At 38.2% G+C, this 22,693-nt stretch overlaps 1 protein-coding gene across 1 annotated transcript; it reads right to left on the reverse strand.

Moving 5' to 3' along the window:
- Positions 1-2,435: 2,435 nt before the first annotated feature.
- LOC139724866 (traB domain-containing protein-like) lies at positions 2,436-22,112 on the reverse strand. Its single transcript, XM_071635990.1, has 8 exons — positions 21,988-22,112; positions 19,087-19,817; positions 17,013-17,153; positions 14,294-14,404; positions 7,950-8,089; positions 6,158-6,324; positions 3,414-3,528; positions 2,436-2,804 (listed from the first exon to the last, which is right to left on the reverse strand). The coding sequence occupies exons 1-8, from the start codon at positions 22,031-22,033 to the stop codon at positions 2,684-2,686; spliced, it is 1,572 nt and encodes a 523-aa protein (XP_071492091.1). The 5' UTR covers positions 22,034-22,112; the 3' UTR covers positions 2,436-2,683.
- Between the last annotated feature and the right edge of the window lie 581 nt (positions 22,113-22,693).

A 22,693-nucleotide genomic window follows, 5' to 3' on the forward strand; every position in this document is an offset into this window, starting at 1 on the left:
CCCCTGATAAATCATGTTGTGGACAATGTCCAACAACACACATACATTGTACACATGCATTTGGATAAGTAACATAAAGGGACAAAACAAAAATTGATAATTTTGTGTCATATCTCATTACAATTTCCATCATGACATTGTTATAAATATTGCACATAATGACTGTGCAGCTTCTTAAAACACATTGCAGATTACAATTTAACAGTTTAACATCATGTACATAGTGTTTAATCACCATACCTTGGAGTTGCTCATTGCAGCTCAATGTAAAATGCGTGCGGGCCAAATCTATTAATTTCCAATCACCGTCAGGTTTTATGGAAAATCGAGATTCAAAAATGCTATCACCTAGCTCAGCTAGCTACATATGCACACCAAGAAGAAAAAATAAATCAGATTAAATGGACAAAGGGAGAGCTGCTTAATAGATTGATCTAAATCTACATGTAGTACCTGCTATGTAAAATTCTATAAAGTTAAAATTCATTCACAGAGCCTAAGTCTGTGCACATTCCTCAAATGTTCATCTCTTCAATTACAAATTATGTTGCTAACTCTCGAGAGCCAATTGATAAGAGCTATATATATCTAAATCTATCAAACTACAAATAAATGCCATTTCTATCAATAACAGAAGAATCAAGTAACTTTGAAAAAAAAAAAAACTCTGACATACAAGCAAATATTTACCTATTACTCGGGCTCCAAAAATCGAGAAGCTGAAACTCTTTTAACTCTATGGAAAGTATATTTTCTGTTTGTAAGCTTGTTGAAGTAAGACATATAACTGATGTTTTAATTGCATGTCAAAGCACCAGCATTTTTTTTTTTTTTACTGCTGAATAAAATGGCACATCACAGTATAAAATATGACCACCCAGCACAAAACTCACAAAAAGTAGGCCAAAATAAGTTTCTACTTTTCTACAAAGTTAAAAAGAGAAAGCTCTAAACTTTGTAATTGGACCATCATAATATCCCATTTACAAAAAAAAATGATGCAAATAAAAGAGAGTTAGGAGATGCAGTTTCACAGAAAAAAGGAGTAAAGAGGATTTGAAGATGGGTCACTCAGGAATATTGTGTAGAGATATCAATGAAAACATGGCACCTGTCAAAAACAAAAATATGGTCCAGAAAATTGGTAATATCTCAATTTTGATTATGTTCTAAGCCACCATCTTTAAATTTTGAGAGTAGGCAGACAAAAACTCAAACCTGTGCAATTTGGATCAAAATTTTTCTTAAGAACTGGTGAGATTTGGATCACCTTTTTTTTTTTACCAGGGTAATTCATGAACAAGAGCATTAAAAGAGAGTGCACTTTGCATCTTTGGTCAAATCATGATTTATCGGTGTGTGTGAATGGGCCTAGTGATACAATTTCTTCACAGTTTCTGTCGTTACAGTACATACCAAGCAATTACAGACATTTTCTTTGGAACTGTGGCCTTTGCCCAGACTACAACCACTACTATCTTCAGGTTATCTTTGCATAGTACAGTGCACTCCCATTATAATGACCATGGTTATAACGAAATTCTCCTTACAAGAAAGTAAACTAAGGTTCCGAAATCATCAGCTATACCTGGTTTATTTTTATATTCTTTTACTGTTTGGCTAAAACGAAATTTCAAAATGCTAGTCTGGAGGACTTTGCAATAACGGGAGTGTCCTGAAGGGGGTGGGTACACAGAGTCTCCAGGGATAACATTATTTGTTTGTTTCTGACAACAACAACAACAAAATTCTATAACTTTTCACATTACGTGATCCAACGGCTTTGAACCGAGACAAACTTTGGACGGTGCTCTGATAAACTCATACGTGTTGCATGGTCTACAGGTAGGATGGCCACACAAAATCCTCCGGGGAGTTTTAGAAATACACTGAGCTGAGATTTCCAGGTGTGGGAATAAAGAGATGGTCATGAAGAAAGTATGATGCTGTTTGCCATCCTCTGAGATGGAGGCAGAAACTGGGGCACAACATGTCACATGGTAAAATGTGTACAGAGGAGAAATATATCAACAGGGGGAAAAAAAAAAGAGTTATATTTTTTACTTTAATACTACATTTACTTGTGACATTCATGACATTCACTACACCACATACCATTATAAAAATATTTATAATGCTTGTTCATTTGAAAATGTTAGGAGTTTCCAATACTAAAATAATGCACATATAAGAAAATAGAAACAATTTCATGTGTACCTTCTCGTGCAATACACAATTCAATATCAGCTTTTAGTTATCATTTATTCATTACTCACAACAGAGCCTACACAAAAAGACTATTTGAAATAACACTTAGGTTTTGCTTCTAGCAGGCACTAGAAATTTGTGACGAAATTGCTATCGGAAATATATGATCACACTTTCTATGTGAATACAGCCAGCACTGTGATAGTGTTTCACAGACTGAGGCTACCTGTGCACTATGAGATGATATTGTCAACGGTTCCACAACCCTTGAGTCTCTACATAGAGTACCAAAGTGTGATGTCATAGCCATTCATCGCCATGGAAACTGGTTCTAAACAACCTCACCTGGCCCAAGTGTTAATGCATGCACTTGGTTCCAACCCAAGCTGTAACAAGAGACCTGTGACATCATCACTTTGATACTCCATTGTATTTGGCGTAGCCAATAGTCACCCTACAAGACGACCCGGCTTGGTTACCATAACGACAGGTAGGTCCACTTGGAGAAGCGGTAGCAACCCCAGGCAAGGAGGCTGAACAGAGAGGCCCGGAAACCCCACTTCAAGAGGCGCCCAGCAATCGATGGACCTGGAATACTAGAGGGAGGCACACACACACACACAGGAAATCATTAATACATGCAGGCATGAATCACATTGACCAAAAAAAACTTCATGAATTGGACTGTCACTTGTTGCAATGTGATAACCGAGCTATGGACTGAAATTTCAAGTTTCTTTTTCTTCAAAAGAGCCAATTCTGTCTAAAGTGCACCACACGGAAGTAGGAAGTTGGCCCCTGTGAACAGGGGGTCTCTTGTAGACCAATGTGAGCCACCTCTTTATACTGAGTATACCAAAACACAAAGCTTGGGCACGTTTTGTTTTGGTTGGCCTTTATATTTTCCTTGTATTTCTTTGCTTGCATATTTGTTTGTTTGTCATATACACATACAAACATATCGTGGCACACTACAACAACAACAAAAGAGAGAGAGAGAGAGAGAGAGAAAAAAAAAAGAATGCAAAAAAAAAAAGTAAAGGCAACTCCCACGATAATGAAGTCCTGGGTACTGGCAGTTTTCTTTCGTTCAAAATTTTGTTATAGCTGAACCCAGGGACCTGAATTTTAATTTGTGTATCCAAAATTTCATTATTACCTCATTCATTATAAGAGGAGTGCACTGTACATGAAACTGAACTTACGTGATGATTTCTTTGAGAGCCTCTGCGGTGACTGAAGTCTCCCAGCTATCTACAATGCCTTTGACGTGTCCCATACCAACCACACCCACTACCACTGGAGCTGGATACACAAAGCCTGCAGAGACACCAGGTTGGAAGGAAAGGTATTCTCTCAGATAGGCTGTTTGACATGGATCACGGGCTGTACACGTATGCTGCACAATTTGTGACTTCTACTACACTACTGTACATTACAATCCACAGCTCTCACCTTAAAACACACACTGGCACACTTTGCTTTTCATATCAGACAGAGAGGGAAGAACAGAGCCTCCCCCCTCCAGTAATTTGTGACCCGCTACAACAAAATGATCCTAAAGTCGGGCGAGGTCGATTATTTGAAAATTGCATGATATAATCCCCTAATCTTTCTGCTCTAAATTGATATATAACACATTTTATAAAGATAATCGGCTGCGGAGATATCGATGTTTAAAAGAGAGCATGTCGAGACGTCTGGAAAATCACTGTTTCGAGAAAAGCGCCCTAAAAGTCTTCCTTTTGACGCAATCGCGATCAAGGGACACGCAAGTCAGTTTTCACCTCTGGACAATAGAAGGTAAGCCCTAGCAACCCCCGAAGAGTTCATTCAAGCACATCAGCGTCGGCGGTCTCCTCACCAACCAATCAGTGACCAGGATGTGAGAAGCGGCTGAGCATAGCCCACCCCGCCCGCACGCACCAGTTGACTGGGCAGTGTGCGAGCTTCACGCTTCGGTTAGCAGCAAGCAGCAAACTGACCAATGAGATCACTCTGGTCGTTGTTAGGGGCGGAACCTATCTGAGGCGCTAAATCCAAATTTTCGAACCAGTTTCTGCTTCGTTGAAACGCCAAAAAACATGGCTCAGAAAAACGCTATTTTTTAATCTTTCCTTTGATAATTTTGCTTCAAAATTTCCACAGATGATAGAAGACATGTTAGACTCCAGTAATATATCAAAATCAGAAAATCGTAAGTTTTGACCAATTCTAATGCTCTGACTTCAAACTCGATTTTCACGGCTTCGACCATGCGCGACTTTAGGACCTTTTTGTTGTAGCGGGTCACATTTTATTTATTTGATTCTATCTTATTCAGTCTTATTTCAACAGGGTAGCCCCATCAGTAGGCAGGTACTGTTCTTCCTGGGGGCCCTGCACATACAGTCATAACAGAAGCCCGATCAGATGCTGTGCATGACTTCAGTTTACAAACAATGACATTTACACAAAGTACCGCATACGTGGACAGGTATATGTAGTTCTTCCACTGAACTTGAATACATGCAATCACACAATAACTATACAATGACATTTATAAATACACTTATCAGACAATAACTATACACAGCTGAGTCGCTGTATAGATAGCGCACGGCGTCTGGTCGGCCTAATCAGACAAAGGATAATACCATGGCGGGCCAATGTATCTAACCAAAAACATTAAAGAAAACCTTTGAACAATAAAACAATGTCACTCAATGTGATCAATACATTACCCAAAACTAAGGGAGCCAGCTCAATCCGCAACATTTGTGGAAGTTTCATATTGAAAAAAATGCCACCACTATGGTAACGGGCTGCTCAACATTATTAAACCAAAATGGCTCATGGCTCATAACTGGGGTGGAGAGCCATCACCCCCTTCACTTGAGTGTACAAGAATCGTTTAGAAAGTCAAGCCTTTCCAACTTTCATTGCCTGCATGGGATTGGGATATGCTTGAACATTAAGGTATAGTGCATTCTGTTTCATGTTACATGCAAACATGACAAGGTGCATAACTAGGTTTTGTCTACTGAAAGCACACATTCACCATTCATACACACAAACACACACATACAGGCACAAAGTGACCACAAAATCTGGTGCTGCATTACAACAATCTGCAATATCATATTTCATCTTTTATATCAGTATTATGATGAATCATGATTGAATTCTCTTTCATGGTGTCTTTCAGAATCTGTCACCATGCCTTATACACATCTCTCAAAGGAACATAATCAAACATACGAGAAGGAAAGCAAACCTGTATCGAGCATCATATCAAACAAAGGAGTATGTGGTGTAGGTGAGAGGAATGGCATACTAGCACCATTGATCTCGGACTTTCCCAAACACTTTTAGTGAGGTATAACAGACAAACAAATTTTTATGCTTTCACGTTTTCTTGTAATCACTTTGTTAAGTCATAAAAAACCAGTGTGCTGCATGAAATTCAGAATCCACTGCACTGATTGACAACAATTGCAAAGAAACTTTCCTGTGAATGGAAAGTCCCTTGTATAGAAGGAAAAGTCTCATCCACCACACTAAGTAGCTTATACGTGTACGTCCCTCTGTGCCACAGAATAGGGCACCAGATCGATGGTGCATTACAAATGCTGTACTTATTATAATTATTATTATTATCATTATTATTATTATTATTATTATTATCATTATTATTATTATTATTATTTTCATTTTTATCATTATTACTCACCTCTACTTCTTACTATCGCTATAAGTTTGCACACCATTGTACATTTGACATAATAACATAATGACATGATTGTGCATTTGACATAATGACATGAAATCAACACAGCTCCAAAGAAGTCACTTGCGTGTGCGAGATTTATAAGTAGTTGAGACAAAAAAAAGGAAGAAACTCACATAATTTTTTGGGCTATTGGACAAAAGTTGCCATCAAAGGGCGCATCATCTGTTGCTTGCTTACCATCATTGCTGGGTGGCTGGGTCTGACTGCATGCCTTGAGAGACTGGGAGAGATACATATCCCTCTCAAAGACGAAGACCTGGCTGAGGGCGGGGAAGTCCCCTGTCATCTCCCCCAGCATCTCCTCCAGGAGGTCCTTCTGCTTAAACTTCTCCACCTCCTCTTTCCTGGATAACAATAAACAGAGAGAGAGTGAGGGAGGGTACAAGGATATAACATTTCATGAGTTCAGATGAGCATGTCTATAATTATGATGTTTCAATCACAATAAAGACGTACCAGGGCAATTATTCCCTCGAGGACAATTACCCCCCCCCCCCCCCCCCATCCCTCCCCCTCCCCTGTCCCCCGGCTAAATACTGGCTAGTGATAAGGTTTAGAGTAAAGATTAGGATTAGGGTTAGGTGTTGAGTTAGAGTTTGGGTTAGGGTTAGGTTTAGGTTCAGGATCAGGATCAGGATTAGGGCTAGGGTTAGGGGAAGGGTCTGAGGTAATTGCCCTAGACCCCAACAAAGAGCATACTTATGGATGATCATTTTCTATTAGACTTGAAAACCATTTGGAAGGTAATGGAATCAGGTAGTGACTAGTTAATTCTTTCCGGAATAGTATGCCATCAATAGTGATGATAAAAATCTAGCTTTTTGACCCCAACAGGTAAACTTTTAGTGCCTGTATTTGTACTTTTCATGTGAATATAATTCATCAAGCCTATAAACACAAACTCATAGGGAACACATGTTGTACTCATGTATAATCATTCCCCTTTGTGTTCATGTACTGAGAACGAAATGATAAGACAATTAATACAATTATGGTATTTTACATACAAAGTCATGTCCTATGTTTAAACAATGAAACTTAACAATGTTCACAAATACATCCACACACAAACACACACACACACACACACACACACACAAGCAAAATACTGTCCATCAAATTTACACATCGTGTGTACAATAAGAAGAGAGTATCATAAATACTTATCTCTGAATTGGGCAATATCAAATGAGAACAATGATATCATTACATTCATTCTAGTATGATATCTACAAATCGATATGTGTATGCAGAACTGTCGTGGGCTTCGAAGACTTGATAAGATTCTCTTTTGGCTTCTAGGATGTTTTGAAAAGAATATTAACCAACCATAATTTGTGGACCTGTCACTGAGGAACTTATACCATGCACGATCATTCATGGAAGGCGTATAATGTTTCATGACTAGAGAGGTGAATTGATATCACATACAAAGACCAACTATTAAAACCAGTCCGTCACTCTGAGCTCATCTGAGTGGGGATGGATTTATAAGCATAGCAATCATTGTGAATTTATCGACAGCCGGGCAGGCAAGAAAGAAGCTGTACTAAGGTTTCTGCAATGTCCAGAAGACACTAATAGCCTGCTTACAAGAAAACAGAACCTTCATCACTGGCACTGACCCCTCTTTCATTTCTTATTTACAAACTGCTGCCAATATAAGGCATGGTGTTTCAGAATGGTTTCTGTGAGAATATGCATCTTACAATGCTCATTACATCTCTGTGTAAAAAGTCCAAGTTAGTTGCATTTTAGCAGCGATTAAACTGTGTTTTACTGAACACTGCAAAATCTTCCGCGCAACGGGGGAACCCCCAACACCCCCCCCCCCCCCCCCCCCCCCCCCATACCCAACCCCCAGGGCGTACGCCCACTGATAATTCATCCGTCTTTGGCCCACGACAAGCGTGAATAAACTCCTGGTGAGAATGCTTGGCCTCATGAGGTTTGACACAAACTGGCTTACGTGATGGGCTCTTTGCTGGTGAGGAGGTACCAGGCCAGCCGTAGCTTCTGCCAGGGTGAGAGGGAGGCCATGGCTCTCTTCAGAGTTATCTGGATGGGCCGGTCCCCCAGGTGAATCTTGCAGCCAGGTACTGTGTGGGCCTGTAAGCCACAGAGAGGGGATTAATGGAGCATATGACATACAATTTTTTTTATTTCTAAATTTACAATTTGTTTTCTTATTTCTAAATTTCCCATTTCTATTTACCAATTTACATTTGCCAGATACTGTGTGGGCCTGTGAGCCACAGAGAGGGGAATGATAGACCACATACAGATTTTTTTCCCCAACATTTCCAAACAATACATCCAATTTCTATTTACCAATCTTTATTTATCAGGTACTGTGTGGGCCTGTGCGCAACAGAGAGGGGATTAATTGACCACATACAGACTTTTTGTTGCAAAATTTCCAAGTGATATATCCAATTTCTATTGAGAAGAAGAGAATTTGAAAGAGAGTACAATCAGTTTCCACAATTGCCAACAGAAGAGACAATAAAAAGACAATGAACATGCCGACATATCTTATCAGCATACCTCAGCAAGAGAAATAAAAAAATCAATGAATCTAGGGAATTTAATAACGAGATACATTTCCCTGAGCAAATAGCATTCCCTGACTATCACAAGTGAAAGACAGACGTTTCTGTAGTTATACCTATTCTGTAATTCGGGATTATACCTTTTTATACAATTAGTTTGAGAACCACAGCGATGAAATCGAAGGACGTTTCTGTATAATAACAATAATAATAATAATAATAATAATAATAATTGACAGTGCTTATATTACGCATAACACAAAGTGATAATGTCCCTATGCGCTCAAAAAAAAAGAAGAAAAGATTATGCGAAAACATATATGCCTATTCTGTAATTCGGGATTATAACGTTTTACAGAATTAGATTGAGAACCCAAAGCGATGAAATCGAAGGACGTTCCTGTATATACACTGTACGCCTATTCTGCAATTCGGGATTATAACGCTTTATAAAATTAGATTGAGAACCACAGCGATGAAATTGGAATTTGAAATCATCCTGTTCAAACAAAAAATTAGTGCCTTCCCACCTTGAAGATCATCTTCCTACACAGAGCATGTGTGTTTAGGGAGACAATATTTTATACACCATAAACAATATTTTCTGAATAATTTCTAATCTTGCACATTTCTTGTGAGAGTCATGACAATGAAAACAAGGAAAAGTAGAAATTACGCGGTGCGTAATATATGTCCCCGCCGGAAGTAGCATTTAGTAGCAAAATGTACAATATAGGTGGGTCAATCCACGTCAAATCATCCAATTTTCAGAAAAGTTGTCACCCGACCCCCTCCGATTTTCTTTAAAATCGCACCAAATGTTCCCCAAAGTGTCTGACGGAAAATCCCAAAATATTTTGCCCCAAGGTCAATTGGTTGCTAAGATACAGCCTCACATAGCAACCAATGCGCATTCCAAAATATCAGTTAAAAGAAAATTATGCATTTTTGATCGATTGTGGTAGCATAGATTTTTATGCAAAAGTGTTCATTATCTGGAAATTGAGAGAACTTTATAGTCTTTGCAAGAAAAAGTGACTGTGACGCGAAATTGACTTTTCGTTAATGTGCACGAGGTCACCGAAAACGGTGTTAAATGTTAATTTTGAAAATTTCAATGCATATTTAGAGGCTAATATCTTCCACATTTCATCACCTCAGGTTCTAAGATATTATGCTATTGAAGGCTTTGACTTGCTCAGTAATTTTGAAAAAAATCAGCGGATTCGTGCTCATCGTTTTTACGGAGAGCGCCCTCAAAGTTGACAAAAATGAAAAATGTGTCAAATTCAAGGTCACGGATCACCCTTCGTCCCACCTAGGAATGGCATCAATTTTTGTGTATTGATAGACATTTACCTATATTATCTTGGGTTACCAAAGAAATTTTGCTACCGAAATGTTAAATGGTAAATTTACCCCACTGAAAATGGTCGTAAACGGCCAAATTTCCATGTAATATCACATATTGGGTTTAGAGGACATTTTAAATGTCCATGCTTTCAAGATGAAAAGCCATAGCCCTGTGATATTTGCTGTAGGGGTAGTCTGTAATACATATTTTAGTAATGTATACCACAAAACATTTGTATTACATAATAATGACCTTGAAATTTAATCCAAAATTTGATAAAAACAATAAGTCGCTCTATTTTCCTCATTGCACTGCAGGTAATATGTGTTTAGAATGACTTTTCACAGAGCAATATTTCAAGAATTATGAAAGCTGACAGCCTACCATATTAAGGTTCTAAACTATTTGTGCTCTTCTTTCAGATTTAGTGTCAATTTGATCATGAATGTTATACCCTTGACCTTGAAGTGCTTCTAAAAATAGCTGTAAATTTGTTAACAACAAATTACACACACAACAGGTGTTTTATGGCATAACATACTAGTGATTCTTTCACAAACACAAAAGTTTTTATGGTGTAAATGTTATATACTGGAATAAATCTATGGGTTCTTGCAAGATATGTTCAATTAATTACTTTGTTCTGACAATGACCCTGAATTTATGACCTTCAAAATCAGGAGAAATGTCTATTCCTGCCCATAAAGACCTGTATTTACACTGTAAGTACTGGTACATAATAATAGTTGAAATTATGGACATTGTGCCCATTCTAGCCTGTGAAAAGCAAATTAAAAGCACTGAGAGTCTTCTTTTGGGGGGATTTGTTCTGTTACTTATGACAATTCAAAAATCATTTCCATTCCTATATATTTTCTTGTTTTTGGTAAATTTGTTATGTATTTCTTTGTTTTTTTATTTTCTACAACATTTTTTTTTTAATTGGAAATTGTCACAGCCCACTTTTTCTACCATAATTTGAATAGAATTAATCAATGAAAGTGATAGATAGTAAAAATGGTCAAGTTTTTATGACTTTTACCACAAGTACTGTTTTCCATAGGAAAATCACATGAAATCACTCAATATTACTGTCCCCTTTTGTGATTGAAATTGAGGGTCATTGTCAGAACAAAGTAATTAATTGTAACATATCTTGCAAGCACGTATAGATTAATTCCAGTATATAACATTTACACTATAAAAAGCTTTTGTGTTTGTGAAAGAATCACTAGTGTGTTATGCCATAAAACACATGTTGTGCGTGTAATTTGTAGTTAACAAATTTACAGCTATTTTTAGAAGTACTTCAAGGTCAAGGGTATAACATTCATGATCAAATTGACACTAAATCTGAAAGAAGAACACAAATAGTTTAGAACCTTAATATGGTACGCTGTCAGCTTTCATAATTCTTGAAATATTGATCTGTGAAAAGTCATTCAAAACACATATTACATGCAGTGCAATGAGGAAAATAGAGCGACTTATTGTTTTTATCAAATTTTGGATTAAATTTCAAGGTCATTATTATGTAATAAAAGTGTTTTGTGGTATACATTACTAAAATATGTATTACAGACTACCCCTACAGCAAATATCACAGGGCTACGGCTTTTCATCTTGAAAGCATGGACATTTAAAATGTCCTCTAAACCCAATATGTGATATTACATGGAAATTTGGCCGTTTACGACCATTTTCAGTGGGGTAAATTTACCATTTAACATTTCGGTAGCAAAGTTTCTTTGGTAACCCAAGATAATATAGGTAAATGTCTATCAATACACAAAAATTGATGCCATTCCTAGGTGGGACGAAGGGTGATCCGTGACCTTGAATTTGACACATTTTTCATTTTTGTCAACTTTGAGGGCGCTCTCCGTAAAAACGGTGAGCACGAATCCGCTGATTTTTTTCAAAATTACTGAGCAAGTCAAAGCCTTCAACAGCATAATATCTTAGAACCTGAGGTGATGAAATGTGGAAGATATTAGCCTCTAAATATGCATTGAAATTTTCAAAATTAACATTTAACACCGTTTTCGGTGACCTCGTGCACGTAAACGAAAAGTCAATTTCGCGTCACAGTCACTTTTTCTTGCAAAGACTATAAAGTTCTCTCAATTTCCAGATAATGAACACTTTTGCATAAATATCCATGCTACCACAATCGATCAAAAATGCATAATTTTCTTTTAACTAATATTTTGGAATGCGCATTGGTTGCTATGTGAGGCTGTATCTTAGCAACCAATTGACCTTGGGGCAAAATATTTTGGGATTTTCCGTCAGACACTTTGGGGAACATTTGGTGCGATTTTAAAGAAAATCGGAGGGGGTCGGGTGACAAGCACTGGATGATTTGACGTGGATTGACCCAGGTAAAAAAATCAAGGTCAAAGGTCAAAGAAGTCAAAGGTCAAAATTCTGTGTAGAAGTTTTGAAGCCCTCACCTAGTGCCATCACATAAAGCAAACAGAATCGAAATCAGGTTAGAAATGGCGAAGGAGTAGCATTTTGTAGCCAATGTACAATATAGGTCAAAAATCAAGGTCAGAGGTCAAAGAAGTCAAAGGTCAAAATTCTGTGTAGAAATTTTGAAGCCCTCACCTAGTGCCTTCACATAAAGCAAACAGAAGTGAAATTGGGTTAGAAATGGCAAAGGAGTAGCATTTTGTAGCAAAATGTACAATACAGGTCAAAATTCAAGGTCAAAGGTCAAAGAAGTCAAAGGTCAAAATTCTGTGAAGAAGTTTTGAAGCCCTCACCTAGTGCCATCACATAAAGCAAACGGAATCGAAATCGGGTTAGAAATGGTGAAGGAGTAGCATTTTGTAGCAAAATGTACAATATAGGTAAAAAATCAAGGTCAAAGGTCAAAGAAATCAAAGGTCAAAATTCTGTGTAGAAGTTTTGAAGCCCTCACCTAGTGCCATCACATAAAGCAAATGGAATCGAAATCGGGTTAGAAATGGCAAAGGAGCAGCATTTTGTAGCAAAATGTACAATATAGGTAAAAAATCAAGGTCAAAGGTCAAAAGGGTCAAAGGTCAAAATTCTGTGTAGAAGTTTTGAAGCCCTCACCTAGTGCCATCACATAAAGCAAATGGAATCGAAATCGGGTTAGAAATGGCGAAGGAGTAGCATTTTGTAGCCAATGTACAATACAATGTCATGTAGGTCAAAAATCAAGGTCAAAGGTCAAAAGGGTCAAAGGTCAAAATTCTGTGTACAAGTTTTGAAGCCCTCACCTAGTGCCATCACACAAAGCAAACGGAATCGAAATCGGGTTAAAAATGGCGAAGGAGTAGCATTTTGAAGCAAAATGTACAATATACTGTAGGTCAAAGGTCAAGGTCAAAGGTCACAACTGAAATTCTGTGTATAAGTTTCAAAGCTCCCATGTAGTGCTATCATATAAAGCAAACAGAATCAAAATTGGCTCATAAATGACAGAGAAGTAGCAAATTGAACATTTTGATCACACACAGACGGACGGACGGACAGACGGACACACGGACGGGACACACGGACACACACACGTACGGAGCCCATTTCATAGTCCCCTGCTCGAACTCGTTCGGCGGGGACAACAATGTGAAATATACTGCATGTTATGTACTTACAAAATACAGTATGAACATTATCATATTATCACATTTCATAGAGGTAGCAATAGCAATGTATCTACTCAGAAAAGCTGAAAACAAAAATGTGATATTGGAAATTGATTTGAATTGAAAATTGGATTGACAAAAAAAAAAAAAAAACTTCACATGAGCCTGAAGCATATCAGCACATCTTGTAAGACATCATTAAATTCATGTACAGTCAGGCATCAGAGGAGAAAGAGCACTTTTTTCTCAGATACGAATCATTCTACAATACTCCTAAACTTATCCACTGTGAATATACAGTACATGTATCGAGCACAGGGTGGTCCATGAGGGGTTTTAGCATGTCGCTGCAACATGCTAAAATTCTTGTGCAACATCCTAAAAAGCCAGCAACATGCTATGCAACATCCTTAAGAATTTGCAACAAGCTCAAAGTAAAAGTATTCAATAATGTGCAAAACATGTGCATAACATAAGAAACATCAAACCACCAGGTACTTAAGATATTTGTCTGCAAAACATGAGAGAGAACATTGAATGTACGCAGCGCAAAGAGAGATAAGCAGCAAAATATTGCGTACTACGTACTCATCGTGTGCGCTCCGTGCATATTCAAGTTCTGCAATATTCTCAGATTCTGAGCTTGCAACATGCTAAAATTTCAAGTTGTGGACCACCCTGCGAGCACACAATACAACAGAATTTCATTACATGGGCAATAGTGCTGCTGAATGCATGGGTGAGGAGGTTCAAGATCATGGGGGCGAGTTAGAAAACACTCTTTTACCTCTCTGACAGCTCTCCTGAATTCTCCGCCAGGCGCCATGCCAAGCTCCTTGGTGAGGTGCGCTGACAGGTTGAGCAGCAGGGCTTGCATTACACCACCAATCACTCCATTCTTACAGTATAAAGAAAAAGTGCATACAAATGCTGTCATTAATACCAACTGAATTTTGGAATATATACAACCTACATGTAGTATAACACATAGCGAATGGAGCAGTCACTGAGATAGAGGAGGCAACATTTTACACCACCAATTACTACATTCTTACCAAGAATGACACATAAAGAGAGAATGAATAAGTGCATAACCCAAATACTCACTACGACCAACTGAAACTTGGAAGATACAGTATAGCTTATAGAGCAGTAGCAGGGATAGGATATTTGCATTCTTTAATTTTTCTTTGTAGGGGTCACTTACAATCTGAGACATTCAGGGCAGTTGCCCAAGTTTTTCTTCAGTATCCCTATAGACATGTTCCCTTTGGCAATGGTTGAAGATGAATTTAGTTATGATCACTTGTTCACGCTGATACAAGAAACTGCATACACCATATATTTTGCAATGTTTTTATTTTAAAGAATTTCATAAATCGGGTGTTATTCGTGAATTTAACAACATGCAAAATTATACACTCTGATCTCAACATCAATGCCACATGCACACGCACATTTCCCTGTCCATAACTGTACTTTATGATCGCAAATTTAACCAATCGCGAAATTGTCAAAAAGCTCTGATTTTGCACCAAAAAAAAAATAGACTTGCTAAATATATGGCATATGTACATGTGTAAATGTGCATTGCTTTATAATTCATCTTCTTCTAGTGTTTGTTCTTGTTGTTGTTGTTGTTGCAAAGAGGCTTTTACAATGTATTTCCCACTTAAACAGCAGGATGATGCGGCTTGAATCACTTCTACAGGATGCGAGATCCCATTTGATTTCCTGTCACCCACACAGAGCTACACCAGATTAAATGCTCCTCCGACTACTGTATCACTCCTTTACTGCAGTGTCATGCTGTGTCATGTGTTTTCACAGACAGGTACTGAGACATGAAGCAATGGTAATTCTAGAATGTTTTTTTCTGCTGTCTTTTAAGAACAATCAATTACATTACAAACAAAAAGGACTGATTTTCAAAATGTAGCAGCCATCTTTTGTAAACTAAGTTTTCTAGATGTTCAATAAAATAATGCCTGGCATCAAACTTTCATGAGGGTAGTTGACAGAGTGGTTCCAGAATTCCTTATTATTTATCCGAGTGCTGCACATGACTGTTGGTCCCTTTTGCACCATACAGTTTATCTGTACATACAATGTACATAGTAAAGGCTCATCTGATCAGGTACAACATAAATACTATATGCTGTATGTGGAGTAATAAGTCAACCATAGAACTACAAACTGTGATCAAATGCTACAGAGTACATTACCAGAATACCATTAAGTTTTGTTTGAAACTTTTTTTACCATTCTACCAGAGACCCAAATGTGAATGCAGACACACAAAGACATTGCTCTGTTGCTCTACAAACTTGTACAAATTTGTAGTAGAAATACATGACACATACTGGTACTACATTGGATTGCAATTGTATTGTTATTCAGTGCATCTCTATTTGTCATCAAAAGAATTCCAGAAAACTCCTGATATAACCATGATGGTCACGTTTGTTAGTGACATTATTTTCAAAGTTAACAATTATTCTGTGTAAAGGAGATGAATATAATGTGATACCCACGTGATGCATGCAATATCAAAAAGATCTCATCTCTAGGAAATAATATTCCATTGCAACAAATAGTTGAAATACTTAGAATTATTGAATGATAGATACACTTACAAATCTCACAATTAAAAAAATTGATATCATGAATTGTCTTACAGATCCAATGAATCATAGATCTTGAAAACACCTGTTCACAATGACATACCCCTTGCTCAGTATGTGCCACAAGAAATGTGCTCTTAAAAGGAAAACTGTGGAACCATTTAATGATGTGGAATTTGAGTACATGGTACATGTTTGTTATGTCTATGAGATAAGGGATGAATGGAAACCACCAAACTCCTTGTGAAAGTGTATGAATTATTTTATGCTACTTAAGAACCTACAAGTTGTAGTACAATGTATAATCATTTCAAAAATCATTTACCTTGCTCTTACTCCCATCATATCTTCAATTATCACAAAACTACAACAATATACAGATATTGACTGGTAGGAGGTGGAATATAACATTCTTTCGACTGCCAGGGAGTTATATTTTCCCAAGGGATTATATTTTCTCAAAGCGCGCAGCACTGAGGGAAAATATGATCACGATTATGAGACCAGATTATATTGATCGAGACTGCCGTTATCGATAGTAATCGTGTGCTTGTCACAATTAGCGTAGTCCCACACCCTTGTGTTGGTGTGATTGTTGATGTTTAAACCACAAGAGGGTGACAGACATGAAAAAATATATTCATTTGACCAGTTGGTGAAATATAACGAGCTGGGAAATATAACATACATTACGATCCTCACAAACAGTATCATGTGACGAGCTGTAGACCAATCACATCCTAGTAACTGCATTGGCCATCTAATATCAAGGTTTGTATTATCCATGCCTTTTTTTTTTTCTCTCAAGCTTATCTAAACTGAGTAAAAAGCAACATTAGTGATGTCATAGACAAACAGAGAAAGCTGTGTCCACAAATTTACCTGTTTAATCGATTGCCTTAGTTTTGCGAGGTTGAAATTCTTGGCTTCGTCGAGCAACGTCTCTTCGTCCAACTCAAGAATGCTTAGACGCCCTCTGCAGAGTTCCAACATGACAATGTCAGGTTGTACTGCCTGTATTGTCTGATGAATGAAAGAAAAATAGGAGGGGAAATTAATTCTTGCATTCAGGCAAGTATACAGAACATCAACCTGTCTTATAGTGACCACCTGCTATAAGTGGCCACTGCAAACATCCAAAAAAAAAAAAGTCACATGTACCTGTATCAATACCTTGCTTAACAGCAGCCATCTGTCTGATGACAGCTAACGGCAATCTAATTTGCCTCCTGTGGGCAATTTTTCATAGTGCATATTGTATACTAGCAGCTACAGACATCATGTAAAGCCTGTTGGCCAGCATAGCAGCTAGGAACCACTACTCTTTCTGCTAGAATTTCTATGTATCACACACAATAATAACCTTGTGTAATAGCTTGTAGGGTCAACCAATTTTAACTTGCATAACATTTGGTACAAACCACATGCATAAAAAGGCTATGTACACATTACAAACAGCAGTAATAGTTATCATACTACACTTGAGGGATGATATCTTAAAAATTGGCTACCAAACCTATCAGTATACAGCTGGCCTCAAGTGAAAGCCATATCTTAAGTGTATACTGTAAATGTTGTGCTACAAGTCATCCAGATGCAGATTGGTTTTGAGTTTTGTCAATATTTGTCAATGTCAAACACAAATCTTATCCAGTTTTATATCTTCAAAATTGTATCCGGATCACTTCTGATGGTCTAGGTGTTGGGGAAGTTTTTTAAAGCTTATCTTTATACCTGAATGTAATATTAGTCCTAAGAGGTGCTACACTTGCTAGTCCTACACCTCCTCTTAAAGGGGATGGCTAGTAACTGATCAGTGGGAATCAGTGGGAATGTTGGGGGATGATTGTTCCAATCCTTGTGGGATTCATTTAAGAGTATATCTATTGTTGTGTGAAAATTATTTGCTTCAGAATGGTCTCAAATTCAAGTAATGTGCAGTTCAATGTTTCCAGGTTAGCATGCCTGTACAGTGTCGGGGTGATCATTAACGGCCCGTTAACGATCACCTCGACACTGTGCAGGCATGCTAACCTGGAAACATTGAACTGCACATTACTTGAATTTGAGACCATTCTGAAGCAAATAATTTTCACACAACAATAGATATACTCTTAAATGAATCCCACAAGGATTGGAACAATCATCCCCCAACATTCCCACTGATTCCCACTGATCAGTTACTAGCCATCTCCTTTAACTCCTAATCTCAGCCAGTGACACACCTTTCAAACCCCTAAACTCTTTAAAGACAAACATATTGTATATCAAAGGCACCAAATTTTACGGTAATGACGAGCTTTTGAGCTTTGGAAACCACTGCTTTCATATTTTTCAAATTCTACATTTACAGTAGTTGATGAATCATATAAAACAGTGATCACATATTTGACCCAAGTCATGGTAGACTACAAATTACTACCTTACACAGTATAAGACTTTTTTGTTGTTGTTTTTTTCTCCCCCAAAAATTGACTCATATGTTTAAGAAGTCACCAGTATGAATCAAAGATCAATTACATACATGTACATAGTATATATAATCAAAGTGTTCCCATCAACATTACTGTAAAATTACAGGTTGATTGTAAACTCACTGCACAATGAACTCATAACATGACAAAGTGTGCATATTTTCTTTGCTCCTCTTTTGAATAAAACATCTGTCATAGCTTATTATGCAATATGTACATAATCCATAGCAAAACATTGTAGATTAAAAAAAAAAAACAACTAATTATCAAACAAAATAATGCCACATTTCAGCTTTCAATGACAATTCTCTTTGTTTTTATTTTTTAAGGAATGGAAATACTACGCTGCATTATAGATGCTGATCTATTCAAAGATATAATGTACATGTACACATGTAAATCATGCTTCAAATCTGGCTCACAGGCAATGGCAAGTGTACCATTCACCACAGTTTGACCATTTATGCCTAAAGTGCACTGACCTTTGCCACATCATTCTGGCTGTTTTCGCTGAAGTGCGCTGTGCCAACGATGTATATCTGGGCCCCTGACGGTGTGGTCAGCTTTGTGACTGTCTCTGGAAGATCCTCTGTTTCATGCTCCTGCCTGCACAATGTCCGCATTCTCAGGAGTTCCACTTCATCCATGCTCTCCTCAACATCCGACTCCTGGTTGCTACTGAGGTCATACTCTCCATCCGACAACCCTTCCTTATCCCGGTATCGACCTGCATCCTCATCGTCGTCCTCCCTGTCCGTGTTGATGTGGTAACTGCCAAGCTCGCTCTCACTATCGTCGCAGTGGTCCCTGCTCCCAATCTGCTCCAGCAGCTCATTTTGGGCATCCTGGTTGCCGCCGGCAACAGGGTCCGCATCCCTCGCCCCGTCTTCGGCAGGTCTGCTGTCAGCGTTGGCGATCTGGCGGTACGTGCCCTGCTCCAGCATGGCATTCTCATCCTCCAGGTCGGCAGTGTTTGGCGAGTAGCTGCCAGTATCACTGATGCTGTCTCCCTGGCTCTCCTTATCACTGTTCACCTGGTAACTGCCCTCGTGGGCACCACCTTCCCCATCACTGGCATCCAAATTGTTCACATTATAGTCTACACTCTCCTCTACGCTCTTGGTGGGCACTGTACCGCTAGTGTCTGTATCGTTTCTGACTGTTACTTCATGGTCGCCATTGATTGAAGGCACATGCACATCATTGATGTTGCCTGGTATGTAGGGTAATGACAGCAAAGAAATGAATTAGTAGAAATATTTTAGTATTTGACAGTGAGCTGCCATAGCTGATTTTGTCCACTTCAGACGAACACTGTGCTCCTTTGGACATACTGTGTACTCTGTCTGCCTCTACATGTAACTACATACAATTTATTAAATGCAAATGCCAAAGTAAGCAGGGGTAGAAAGATCGAAAAGAGTACATCGTAATTATTTTAATTTCTTGTATTCCGTGCACTCCCATTGTAACAAACATGTTATAATGAAATTCCGGTTTCAACAAGTAAACAAACAAACCCAACAAGCTACAATTTGTACTTTACTTGCATCTGATATCTAGTCACTCCTCCGTAACTTGATCTTCACCAAAATACCGGGTGTCCCAAAAAAAGCGGAACGGTGGATTTTCAGTACCTTGCTTTCTAAAAGTGATATATTTTTTGACATCATTAAAAAGAGCATTTTCCGCAGAAGACAATGATACCAACATCATTAAATTTGGTTCATTACTTTTTATTCTACGCCAATTTCTTTAAATGAAGTCATTTCCAAATTTTGCCGGATTTTTGCGACTTAAGAGATAATAATTTGAGTGCGATACGCGATCCATACGGTGAGCATTGTGTAAGCTCGGTGATCCATGTCAACAAAAGATACAGCTTTCACATTGGGCGCGGGCCAGGAAAAAAAAAACAGTGTGTGTGTGTGTGTGTGTGTGTGTGTGTGTGTGTTTCCGCGCCCAATATGAAAGCTGTATCTTTTGTTGACATGGATCAATGAGCTTACACAATTCACCGTATGGAACGCGTGTCGCACCCAAATTATTATCTCATAAGTCGCAAAAAATTGAAAATGACTGCATTTACAGAAATTGGCGTAGAATAACAAGTACTGAACCAAATTTAATAATTTTGGTATCATGGTCTTCTGCGGAAGATGCTCTTTCTAATGATGTCAAAAAATAAACTACTTTTAGAACGCAAGGTACTGAAAATCCACCGTTCCGCTTTTTTTGGGACACCCGGTATAGTTCCCAGACCCATTCAAATTCCACACCACTGTCTTAAACACAGCACAGACAAAACTGATGAAAAAAATCAACACATAACACATTCAAATATCAAAAACACAAATGTAAACAGAATACAAAAGAGCATAACTATGATCAATCTTCAGTACACCACATACATTGTAGACAGTTACAGATTGGGCTGCCTGGATTTCGCATTGAAAGAGTCAAGGAAAAATGATCCCGGATGCTATATTCTAGCAAAGAGACTTTTCCCTGCAAGTCAGTTAGTGATATAATGAACACAGCAGATTACAAATAGATATCCAGGCATCGTCAGATGTAAAATCAAAATAGAAACCTTGATTGAACGGCTTGTAGCAATGTCATACGATCATAATGTATCATGTAGCAATGCAACATGAAAAATAGACTCGAGTAAACATAGTGTACACTGTAAATTACAATACAGTTGTGTCTGCATTTATGTTGTACTAGAAAATTCTATACTTAGCATCTCAACATCACTCTCATACATGTATTACGTAGCTCATCATCAGTCAATCAAATGTTGAGCAGGCAGGTGAAGACAATAATTGGAAAAAGCAGGTGAACATGTGATTCCGTGTGCAGCCTAAGTTACAACCCAACTGCAACACTTCGAAGACTACAGACAGTGCAAGCACGTCACTAAATAACATAACCAGGCCAGGTGCTGACTTTTATAGCCCCGTAATTCTAATTGCCCATGGCATAACAGCCGCTAGCCGTATCAACAGCTGTAAAATACTAAAAATTGTCTAAATTTAATTTTAATTTAATTCTTGATATAAGTGAGATCTTATATCCAGCTACAAACCTCTACCCGGCCCTGCAAATCATTTGATCTTGTCTCACCATACCACCAGACTGGTAGTGGCACCGGTACCATACCATGGCATGGGTCCATAAACTTATTTTTACTGATCACTGCACTGGCACTGCACTGCTGATGGAAAGTATTCACACGTATGACTCCATGAGTACATCGAAACCTATGTGTGGGGCTTCACACTGAGTTCCGCCGCAGAATGAAGGAGTAAAATAATATCATTCACTGATAAACAACCATATCTAAAAATATTCTTGACACAAGACAATCTCAGAATTACCCGATGTTTCCAATAAAACAGGTTTTCCACTCGCATCTTCCTCCATTTTCTCTAAATATCTGTAATACTCTCCTTCAAGTATCACAGCTGGTTGCAGAACACAAGATTTTCCACACGTTACACAGGATGCGCCAAACCTTCAATTCGTGCATTGTGTGTGTCGTGTGTTACGTGGTGCAAGCGTACGGCGGCGATTTTTTTTTTCCGTAACCCTAACGCGTCGAAATTGCCCATTGTGTCACTTGAGCAAAGACTATCAGTGTACAAGTTGGGTTTTTTATACGCATGTGTGTGGACTTCAGCAGTTAGGCGTTGTGTTCGTACTGTTACACAGTATATACAGAGTACCATTGGCATGGTCGTCTGCTAACCACAGAATCAGATTACAACGTGAGAATGGGACGCCGTCCTTCAACCAGAAACATAACAACGGGTTTGTGTGTATGGGTATGTGTATGCGCGTGTGTGAGTGTTTGTTTGTGTGTGTGTGTGTGTGTGCGTGTGTGTGTGTGTGTGCGTGTGTGTGTTTCCACTTCACCACGTGTTCACATTGTCATCGCCATTGCTTTCGGCTTTGCCTTAGGTGGTATTTCTGTAGTTTTGTTTGCCGTCTGCTAACACTTTTCCTGTGTCTCGCGAGACTTGCGTTACTAGGATGCGTGCAAACTCGACGTCGTCATCAATATCTTGCAAAAAGTAAATTGGA

This window comes from Diadema antillarum, unplaced genomic scaffold (assembly GCF_040938485.1).
Source record: "Diadema antillarum isolate AM-2024a unplaced genomic scaffold, OU_Dant_1.0 seq00000002_RagTag, whole genome shotgun sequence".
NCBI lineage: Eukaryota > Metazoa > Echinodermata > Echinoidea > Diadematoida > Diadematidae > Diadema > Diadema antillarum.